The sequence below is a fragment of the Sapajus apella genome, unplaced genomic scaffold, assembly GCF_009761245.1.
Source record: "Sapajus apella isolate SASKATOON/1434 unplaced genomic scaffold, GSC_monkey_1.0 scaffold3, whole genome shotgun sequence".
In the NCBI taxonomy this organism is placed as follows: domain Eukaryota; kingdom Metazoa; phylum Chordata; class Mammalia; order Primates; family Cebidae; genus Sapajus; species Sapajus apella.
The window spans coordinates 66,609,436-66,619,855 of record NW_022436943.1 but is presented as its reverse complement, the minus strand read 5'-3'; the positions used below and the strand labels follow the sequence as shown (position 1 = coordinate 66,619,855).

The 10,420-nt window shown below is 63.5% G+C and overlaps 1 protein-coding gene across 1 annotated transcript; it reads right to left on the bottom strand.

The window, feature by feature from the left end:
* Positions 1-1,703: 1,703 nt before the first annotated feature.
* Positions 1,704-10,416, bottom strand: WDR97 (WD repeat domain 97). Its single transcript, XM_032256011.1, has 24 exons — positions 10,267-10,416; positions 9,935-10,071; positions 9,186-9,814; positions 8,961-9,082; positions 8,097-8,796; positions 7,876-8,018; positions 7,556-7,792; positions 7,394-7,484; positions 7,104-7,236; positions 6,878-6,999; positions 6,614-6,674; positions 6,319-6,468; positions 5,953-6,210; positions 5,749-5,873; positions 5,570-5,654; positions 4,559-4,687; positions 4,249-4,470; positions 3,968-4,153; positions 3,655-3,852; positions 3,458-3,579; positions 3,223-3,385; positions 2,233-2,792; positions 2,080-2,150; positions 1,704-2,001 (listed from the first exon to the last, which is right to left on the bottom strand). Exons 1-24 carry the CDS (start codon positions 10,388-10,390, stop codon positions 1,799-1,801), a joined length of 4,971 nt encoding a protein of 1,656 aa, XP_032111902.1. The 5' UTR covers positions 10,391-10,416; the 3' UTR covers positions 1,704-1,798.
* Between the last annotated feature and the right edge of the window lie 4 nt (positions 10,417-10,420).

Here is a 10,420-nt window from a genome sequence, read left to right as displayed (position 1 = left end):
TGGCTAATTTTTTGTATTTTTAGTAGAGATGGGTTACCATGTTGGCCAGGCTGGTCTCCAACTCCCGACCTCAAGTGATCTGCCCGCCTCGGCCTCCCAAAGTGCTGGGATTACAGATATGAGCTACCGCACCTGGCCTAAACTAGATAATTTTTTTTTTTTTTTTGAGATGCAGTCTCACTCTGTCGCCCAGGCTAGAGTGCAGTGGTGCAAGTCTCGGCTCGATACAACCTCTGCCTCCGGAGTTCAAGTGATTTTCCTGCCTCAGCCTCCTGAGTAGCTGGAATTACAGGTGTCACCATGCTCAGCTAATTTTTGTATTTTTAGTAGAGACGGGGTTTCACTGGGCGTGGTGGCTCACACCTGTAATCTCTTTTGCTGTTCTACTTTTCTTCCCCAAGGCAGGACTTTTCCCCTCCCTTGGCTGTTTTAGAGATAGTCATAAAGCCAGGCATGGTGGCTCATGCCTATAATTCCAACACTGTGGGAGGCCAAGGTAGGCGGATCACCTGAGGTCAGGAGTTCCAGACCAGCCTGGCCAACATGGTAAAACCCCATCTCTACCAAAAATACAAAAATTACCCAGGTGTGGTCGTGTGTGCCTGTAGTCCCAGCTACTCAGGAGGCTGAGGCAGGAGAATCGCTTGAACCTGGGAGGTGGAGGTTGCGGTGAGCCGAGATCGCGCCATTGCACTCCAGCCTGGGTAACAAGAGCGAAACTCCGTCTCAAAAAAAAAAAAAGTGTCAAGCCCTCCAGTGACAGAGTCAGCCCTCAGTCTCATCGCAAACCTGTGAGCCTCGGCTTCCTGCAGTGGGAGGATTGGGTAGTGCCTGGAGGTGAAGAGGGAGGTCTGGCCCAGCAACTCGGCCGTCCTCCACGGCCCCACACACCAGTGCTCTTGGGATGGTGGCACCGCTGTTTCAAGCACTGGCCTTGGAAACAGCCACCACTTACTGGCCCCATAAGGGCCACTGCACAGGTTGGGGTGACAGGGAAGGCATGGAAGAGCGATTCTAACCACCAGAGCCGTTGAGAAGAAACCGGTAATGTCAGAGGCTAGAAATACAGGAGAGAAATCATTGCTCAGACAACACAAAAGACAGGTGTAAACGCCGGGGGTTTTCCCCAGAGCCGCTGCAACAGCTCTGTTCTCAGGTTTTATGCCCTGCCAGCCACATGGTGCAGAGGAGCCTGGCAAAGAGGCTGAGCCCTCGGGGACCAAGCCAGTCCCCCAGGGACTTTTAGGCTAAAAGGGTCAGAGGATCCTCTTCATTCCTGCTCAGACAAAAACTCGTGGTGCCTTGGTCAATTCTTCTGTTTTCCAGAATAAAAGTAACAAAAAAGCAAGGTCTGCAAACTCCTGGTCTCACCTGTATCGACCTGGAAGGCTCCTCCTGTGGCCGCCCAGGCCTTCCTGGCCTCCCCTCCACACCAGGCTGTGGGCTAGCTCAGGACACACTCTCTAAGGTCAGCCCGCATCTCAACACCTAGTGCTTGAGCAGAAAACGTTTGCTCAGTGCCTAGCGGATGGCGCCCTGCTATGGGTCTCTTCTGCCCTAGGCCAGCCACCCCTCTGGAAATGCTGGTGCCCAGGCTGACCACCTCCACCAGGCCTGCAGCTCCCGCCTTCCACTGCCCCTGTGGGCTCAGGCTACATGCCCACCCTCCCTGCGCGCCCCAGGGCCCTCCAAAGGAGGCAGCATCACGCGGAAGGCTCTGGGCTTTATTCCAGACGCAGGTCATGGCCAAATACCAATGGAGGCCCCAGAGCCAGGCGGGCTGAGGCCACCAGCTCAGTCAGCTGTAGGTGTCAGGGTCTGCGTTTTCCGGCAGAAAGTATCGCTGCAGGGCAGGCTGCAGGAGCCTCGGGGGCAGTGGGCGGGCAGGCGTGGGCCAGTCAGGGGGGAAGGGCTGCAGCTCCACACGGGGCAGTGGCAGCTTTATCATCCGGATGGGGCCGTCCAGGGTGCGGCGGGTACAGAGCCGGGATGGCATCGGGCCTGGGGGTGGGCAGAGGCTTGTGAGGCCGAGGGGCTGGGGCAGGGTGGGGGCCCAATCTCCCCAACGTCCCCACTCACCCCTCAGTCCTATCGTGGACCTCGCAGACCTCTGCTCCTTAGCCTCCTGCAGCCGGAGGATCGGGTGGTACCTGGGGGGCAAGAGGCAGGTTCAGCTGTCCCAGCCCTGCTTGGCTGCCCCACGCAGGCCCCGCTGGTGCAGGCCCCACGCACCAGTGCTCCTGGGGTGGTGGCACCACCGTGTCGGGCACCGGCACCGGCACCACCGCGTCCGGCACTGGCACCGGCACCACCACATCGGGCACTGCCGCCACCGAGTCCAGCCCTGGCAGGTACGAGTGTGCTGTCTCTTCCCAGACGGTGCTCCACGGCTGCACCCGCAGTTGCTCGCAGAAGAAGTTGAGTGCATCGATGGCGCCCAAGTCCAGCAGCTGTGAGTGTGACCAGTCCGTCTCCTCCAGTGGCAGCGGCTCTCCGGGCAGCTCAGCAGGCCCCGCAGGGCACACGCGTGCCTTGGGCTTCAGGGAGAAGCTCTGCAGCATCTCCGAGAGCATGCGGCGGGTCCCCCGGCTGTGCACCGATGCCAGCGTCCGAGTGGCCTGGAGCTCTGGGGTTACCGAGTGCAGCTCCACAGGTGAAGCCACCACCAAGGGCACCTCTGAGACCTCTGAGAGCCTCCTGGAGATGCTTGAGGGTGACCAGGAGGTGCCCGAGGGTGTCACAGAAGCATGCTTGGGTGCCCCAGAGACCACTGAAGCCTGTGATGGGGTCTCCTTGGGAGGAGAGGAAAGCACTGAGGTCTTGGAGACCTTGGGCAGCACCACCAGCAACTTGGCTGCAGACAGTGGCTGTGAGCTTTCCATCTGTCTGGGAGGTTACCCACGGCCAAGCACCCTGGCTCTTTGAGCACCTGCATGGCCACAGAAACTCCCTTCTACCCGGCCCTCAGCCCAAGGCAGGGGCTGCCCCTCCCTCAACAAGGAGGTCCCAAAGCCATCCCTGGCTCAAGCCAGACACCCTCTGTTGACTTCCACCTGCACAGGGAAATCCCCAGAGATGCTTAGGGCAGGGAGGCTGGAGGCCCAGGACTGGGCAAGGCGAGGAGCCCATGGCCTCAGCTGGCTCTGCCCCCAGGACGGACTTGCAGAAAGCCAGAGAAGGCAACAGGCTTCCCAAGGCCCACCCGGGCCCTGCTGACCCAACCTGAAGCTTCTGGGTCATGTCCTCCAGTTTCTGGGAGCAGCGAGTGCGCAGGGCGGCCTTGGAGTCCAGGCTGGGGTCCTGGGCCCAGGTCATCATCTCCTTGAACAGGAAGCCTTCCGGGTCCTGAAGGCCCAGCCCACGCAGCAGCTTCTTGAGCTCTGGCCTGGGACAGGTGCATGTGGATGGTCCCGAGGCCTTCCCAGCGTGGGGAGGTCCAGGCAGGGGCGTGACTCACCGGCAGTGTGCTGGGGAGCAGAGGAAGTAGGACATGAGCTCCAGCACCACGTCCCGGGACTCCAGGGAGCAGGCCAGGAGCAGCTGCAGCGCCAGCACCACGAACTTCTTCTGCGTCTGGTCCTGAGGCCGGCAGGGGACGTGGTTGGTGAGGGCGAGTGGGCGGGGAGGGAGACTGGGGCAGCTAGAGGGGCACACCTGGAGGCTGGGGGGCTGGTCCAGGTTGAGCAAGTGCATGAGCAGGCCCTGCAGCCGGCTGTGGAGATGGCTGCTCATGTCGGGCAGCAGTCTCAGCAGCACCTGCAGGATGTGCACACGGTCCGCCCACGTGGTCTTCTCCAGCAGGGCCACCAACATCGAGGCCAGGCCCTCCACGGTGCCCGCCTCCGGATACACCTGCAGGGCAGCATGCTGAGGCCCTGCTCCCATGTCACACGCAAGCCAGCCCCTCCCTTCTCCCCTGTCCCTCACCCTAACCCACGCTTCTCAGGCACCCGCAGTTCCCTCGAACCTGCAGGCTGAAGATGGGGAATAACTTTTTGAACCAGGTCTGGTAGATGAAGAAATGCAGAAATTTGGGCAGATGCCCATAACGCTCATCGAGGAGCAAATGCCCATGATGGTGCCAGGGATGAAGGTGGGTTCTGGCAGCCTCACAGGTGCGCCGCCGGGGCTCCTGGGTCCAGTCCACAGCGCTCTAGGGGAGTGGCAGCAGCTGCAGGCTCCACTTCTCCGGGTCTCAGTGTAAGCCCAGCTCCCGTGGTGGCCTGGGGCCCCTGTCTGAGCCTCTACCTGATCCTCCAGTTCCCAGGAATTCAGCCGTTGGTTGGAGTGCAGGCTCAGGGAATCCAAGCCCCAGTCCAGCTCCTCCTCCTCCTCCTCCTCCTCCTCCTCCTCCTCCTCCTCCTCCTCTTCCTTAGGCTTATCCTCCAGCCACTGGAGCAGCTTCCTCTGCCACTGGGCTTGGGACGGCCTGGGGCGCCATAGCCACAAGTCATCCTGGCTTGCCCCTGACTGCAGAGGGTCAAAAGGTGGTGTCTGATGGGCTGCAAGGACAGCAGAGCCCTCCCCTGCCGGCAAAGCCCCCAGCCCTACCCCTTGCCTTGAGCCTTCTCTGGGAGGCGAGCTGGGTCAGGGCTCCGGGGCTGCTGACCTCCGCGGGCAGCCACAGCTGCTGCAGCACCGCAGAGTTGGGCACGCAGCCGGGGAAGCAGATGGGCCTCGGGCAGTACTAGAGGTGGGCACACCAGGCAATGCTGAGAACCTGGATTCCCCCAGTCTGGACACCACCCCTGGTCACCATATCACCTCTCAGAGCCCCTCAGCCACCAGTCCAGCTCTGTCTGCCAGGCCTCCAAGAGCTGGCAGCCCCTGGAGAACAGATGGCAGGAGAACCCTGAGATACTAGGGGCGGGGTCCTCAGTGAGCATCAGCTGTGACAAACAAGAAGGGAAACCTGGGGAAGTGCTGGCCTCTAGGGGTCCCGACACCCCACAATCTCCTCACAGGACTTGGCGCCAGCCCTGGGACAACAAAGTCTAAAAGCAGCACAGGGGCCAGGGAGGAAGGAAGCAGCTTGGAGAGAGGGCAACAGAGAGTGTGATGGTGGTGCCCAGGTCCAAAGAGTCAATAACGCACCTGGGAAGGTGATGCTACCAGGCATATGCTGGGGGAGGGGCTGAGGCCTGCCTGGGCACCTGCTGTAGGTGAGGGCGGAAAGACAGTGGATTCTGAAGGGCCAGGTTCCCTTGACTTTGCTCCCCTAAAGGGCAGGAACTCTGATCTTCCAGGAAAAGTCCCTAGGGGACCTGCCCTCCCAGCACCTCTGGGAAAGGGGTGTGCAGGCATAACTGGCCGGGGGACCTGGGTTTGCCTGATGTCAGCTCCCAGAGCAGCAAGGAGCCTGTGGCCACAAACATAGCTGCACCAGAACAGGGGTAGACAGAGGGTGAAGGGTGAGGGGTGAGGGAGGCTGCAGCCTGGCCCTCTGACTGTAGGTGGGCATTGCCCTTGGGTCAGATTTGGACACAAAGGTTTGCAGCAAAGGGGAGAGGGCAGGCACAAGAGTGACCCCAGAGAGGAGTGGCTCTCCAGGAGCTGGGTGGGGTCTCACCTTGTGGGGCTGCACGGTGGCAGGAAAGAAGCCCCTGAGGTGAGAGAGAGGTTCCTGGGGACGTCTCTTTGGCAACAGTGGGATCTGGGGATGGAACAGGGGCTCAGAACAGCATAGCCCAGTGCCCCTGCAGCTCTGTGCCTCAGTAGGTGGTACCCCACCTGCCTGGGTCCCTCTCCCTGCACTGCAGGTGGGAGGATGGCAGGTCCAGGGCCATGGTTGTCCTCCCTTGGAGCTGCTCCACCTGCAGCTGCAGCTCCAGACTGAGGCCCAGGTAGTGGCTGAGTGAGGAGTGGACCAGAAGCTGGGGCACAGGAGGAGTCACAGGGAGGCAGAGGGGCCATGGGAGCCCAGCAGGCATACGAGAGGGTGGGAAGTCTCACCTGGGATGCCTTGCTGTGCACCCTCTGGTGGGTGGGTGGGATAGGCACTGTGACTTGGGGAGGCCGGGAGAAGTGCTGGCACAGGGCCCCCAGGTCCTGTGGGGACAGGGCTGTTGGCACTGTTTGGACTGCAGTGCTGACCTCAGCCTGCCCAAGACGGGGGGCAGCTTGAGGTAGGGCACACACATCCCAGGTCTCTCTCTCTACTGTGAGGGTCCCGGTGCTCCACCGCTGGGACTCCCTTGTGGACTGCATGCCCTGGGAAGGCGGTGGGAGCAGATGGACGGTGTCAGAGACTGGGTGGGAGAGGTGGGTGGAGAGGAGGGGCCGGGGTCAGGGCTGGGCTAGGGGAGGCCCCACACCCACCATCAGGCCAGAGCCGTAGATGAGACGTAGGTAATTGTCAAAGGCTTCCTGGCGCTGCTGCCAGGAGGGTGGGGGCCGTGCTGCTGGGACCACTAGCCCCAGTCTCAACTGCTGAAGGTCTTGGTCCCGGGCCACTAGGGCATCCAAGTCCTGAGGCAGGGTTCGGGGGTCAGCCTCCTCCTCCTTGAGCCTTGCCATGTGCTTCCCAGGCAACCACAGGGATCCCAGGCCCGCCCCAGGCCTGAGGGCTGGGGCCTGAACCTGGGCAGGGTGGGCGAAGGAGGATCCACCCCACCTCCTTCAGCACCGGGTGCTGATATGTTGCCCTCCGACGATGGATGAGAGACAAGGCCTCACTGCAGACAGGGACGGGCATAGGTGGGGTGCTGGACGGCATGCCAGTGGGTTGGGGCAAAGCCTGGGACAAGGACCAACCCCAAATGGGGGTGCCAGGGCTCACGTGGGCTTGCATCAACTCCCCAGGGGCCCACACAGCCAGGCTCCCACCCAGGGTGGGAAAGGGGGGCCCCCGGGAGGGCTGAGCAGGCCTGCATAGGACCTGAGACTGGCTGCCCCATGGAGGTTGGTGAGCCTCTGCAGCTGGGTGGAGGTCAGTGACTCCTGGCTCGTTAGTGGCAGGGGAGGGTCGTCCACTACGTCCGGGGCCTTCCGGCACATCTTCTGAATAAGAGAAGGAACCTATATCCCTGGCTGGGGAAACCGGAGTCTGCCTCCCAAGGTGGGCAAAGGGGGGCAACCTTGCCCACTCTGTCCTCACCACACACCTTAACCAGGTAGGATGTAGGCAGGTAGAGCCTATGGGACACCAGGCAGAGGCGGGAGCCCAGTGCCAGCACCAGGTCTCCACTGTTGCTGCAGAAAGCCAAGGCCTGAGGGGCACCATTCAGCTGCAGGAGCCTGGAGGGGCACCCAGGGGCCAGAGTCCAGCCTCTGCTTCCCAGAGTGGGCACCTGAGGCTCAGTAGGGACAAGGCCTTTTTCCACCCCATCTAGCCACTGGGCTCTGGTGAGGGGCAGAGGTAGGAGAGCCCAGCCCTCCCCAGGCCCCAGCCCACCGCAGGAGGCGGTTCTCAGCGGTCCAGATGCGAACGGTGCAGTCCAGGCTGGAGCAGGCGTACAGCTTGAGCGTCGGGCAGCAGCACAGGCCTGGGGGCAGGGCTCAGCGTCAGGAATCGGAGCCGTGCGGTGGCTGCGCTTCACCCGCGCTGCCCCCTCACCGGTGATGTGGTCCGTGGGGTCGTCCTGGGGCCGGTGGTCTAATCGCGGGCTGTCGCCCAGGCCGAACTGTACCAGGCCGTAGGTAGCGCTGTCTGGGTCCTCGAAGCCCACGGTGACGCGTCTGCCCAGCGCACAGAGCGCCACGGCTGGGTAGCAGCAGGAGAAAGTGCGCAGCAGGCTCAGGCTCTCCTCCGCGTAGGGAAATACGCGCCACATCTTTACCGTCAGGTCCCCACCTGCAGGGGCGGAGCTTGGCTGGGCCTTCGCGGAGGGGAGGGGCCCCGTGGCGGGCTGGCCGCAGGGCAGGGGAGCTACTCACCCGAAGACACGATGCTGTTCCAGGTGGATGCGATGGCGGCGACCGGGCCCGGGCTGTGCGCCTCCGTTTGGAAAACAGTCTTCGATGAGAGCCACTCCAGCACCGACAGTGTGCCGTCCGTGTGCCCCACCACGGGCAGGTACCTGCGGGTGGGAAGAGCTTGTTGGCGCGGGCCCCGTGCTCCTTCCGCCCGCCAGGCCCTTGCTGGCTCCCGCACCCACCGGTTCTTATTCTTCCAGGCGGCGGCCACAGCGCTGCGGCGCAACTCCCCCAGGTGCTGGCGCACAACCTCCCAGGAGGAGAAGGCGCCTCCGAGGTCCCTGAGGTGGCTGTACAGGTGCAGACAGCAAGGCTGCGGCGCAGGGGGCGGAGGCGGGCACAAGCGGTGGAGCACAGACATGGGGCAGCGCGCCGCATTGGCGCGGACCAGGTGCCCGGCCTTGGTCAGCAGCCACAGCGCCTCGCACGGCAGGCAATAGGCCACAGCGGCCGCACAGTCCTCCGGCTCCAGCAGCAGTGCGCTCACTATGCGCCCGGTGGCAGCCGACAGGAGGTAGACCGAGCCGTCGGTGCACGCGCACACGAGGCGCGTAGGCAGGGATGGCTGCGCGGGCACTGGCAGCGCGGGCGCCACCTGCAAGTGGAGCACCTTGGCGGGCAGCTGCGCTAACGGCGAGTAGAGCTCGCGCATGTGCCACAGCTGCACGCTGCTGGCGCACAGAGACAGCACTGGCCAGCCAGGGCGCACTGGGGCCAGCAGACGGCTCACGCGCCCAGACAGCTTGTCCTGGCCCCAGTAGCCCAGCGCTACCTCGCCCACCTGCGCCGCCGCCTGCAGGTCCCAGGTGCGCAGCGTTCCGTCCTGCGAGGCCGACAACACCAGGGTCGTGTTCGGGAGCACGGCCACAGCCGTCACCGGGCCTGCGGGAGGGATGCAGGTCACTCAGGTGACTGAAGGCAGGGGAGCCTTCAGCCAGTGTCACAGTCAGCGCAGCGAGGCCTGGCCAGAGCTGCAGAGATGCTGGGCAGCCTAGAGCTGCTGGAGGCAAAGGGCCGAGGCTCGGGGTGTAGAGAACTTGGAGCACCTGTATGGCCCACGAACACCATCCGGATCTGCCAGTCAGCCTCCCACACCTTCACGGTGCTGTCCCGGGAAGCTGTCACCATTGCCAATACCTCCTCGCAGTAAGCCAGGTCCGAGATGGTGCTATAGATGGGGAATGGAAGAAGCCCAACGGACTTAACACCGCCTTGTGCGTGAGGGGTGTGGGCCCCTACGTGCCTGACCCTCCCTAGGGGGACCCACTCACGTTTTGTGCAAATCCCGGCGCACATCTACAAGAGCCCAGGCATGGAGATCGAAAGTGAGCACAGCCGAGCCGTAGGCCGCGAAGCAGCGCAGAACGTTGTGGGGAGGAGTCGGCCCCACAGCCAGACGCATGAGCCTGGCCGTTGGGCTCAGGGGCGGATGCAGTGGTGCCCCTCGCAGCACCAAGCGGCGACCACCTGAGCGGAACTGCCAGAGCGCCAGGCTGCCGTCGGTCTCCGCCACAAGCAGCAGCCTGAGGTCAGGCACTGGCAGACAGCAGGAGGGCGCCCGACCCGGCTCCCTGCCCACCCCCTGCTCGCTCAGCCACAGCAGGCTGAAGTTGGGTCTCAGAATGGCCAGCCCTGCGGGGCCCCAACCTACAAAACGGCCCACCGAGCCCAACGGGCCCAGCACGGTCACCAGCCCCGTGAGCCCGACGGGCGCCGGCAGCATCTCCTGTGCCCAGCCGTCTTCCTTGTGCAGGTGCAGGCGGCCCGCGCCGTCCAGCACTACGAAGCGTCCGCCTGCAGGGTCCTGCGCCACCGAGCGCAGCCCGGCCGCCACGTCCAGGCGGCGCAGTGGCTCCAGCCCGTGCGTCAGACGCGCCACGCACAGCTCGGCTCTCTTCTCCTGTGGGCCGGGGTGGGCGGACCCGCAATCAGAGGTTGGGACTGCTCTGGCCTAGGGGACCCCCAGGGGAAGGGCCAGATCCTGAGAGAGGCCTGGAGGCACAGGAGGGGTGCACCGCACCTTTTCCACAACTTCGTGGAGGCTGCTGCGCAAGAGCAGCCACAGCTGGCGGGCACGGGGGCGTGGGGTCAGGCTTGGCCACCGCCAGCTGCTGGTCAGAAACGGCAGGACCTGCGGCGGCTCCGTGAAAGTCCACTCTGCGGGTGGGAGTTGGAAGTTCCGCCACCTGCAGCCTCAGGTCCCATTTCCTGACGGTTACAGGGAGTTCTCTTCCAGGGGCTCAGCCGTGCTGGGCACTGCCCAGGGGACTTTCGATCCAGGGCATAGAACCCAAGCCGACTGAGCCCCACTTCCTAGCGGGATGCCTGTGGGGCGAGGCCAGGCCCCCTCACCATTATTTTCCGTGAGCAGCCCGGGGTCTGGGACATCATAGCCATCTGCATCATACAGGTCTGAATCCAGAGCTAGGTTGTAGCCTTCTGAGAAGTTGCTTGCCTCCCACACCTCTGCCTCCATTTCAGCGACTGCGGTCCCAGAGCCCAACAG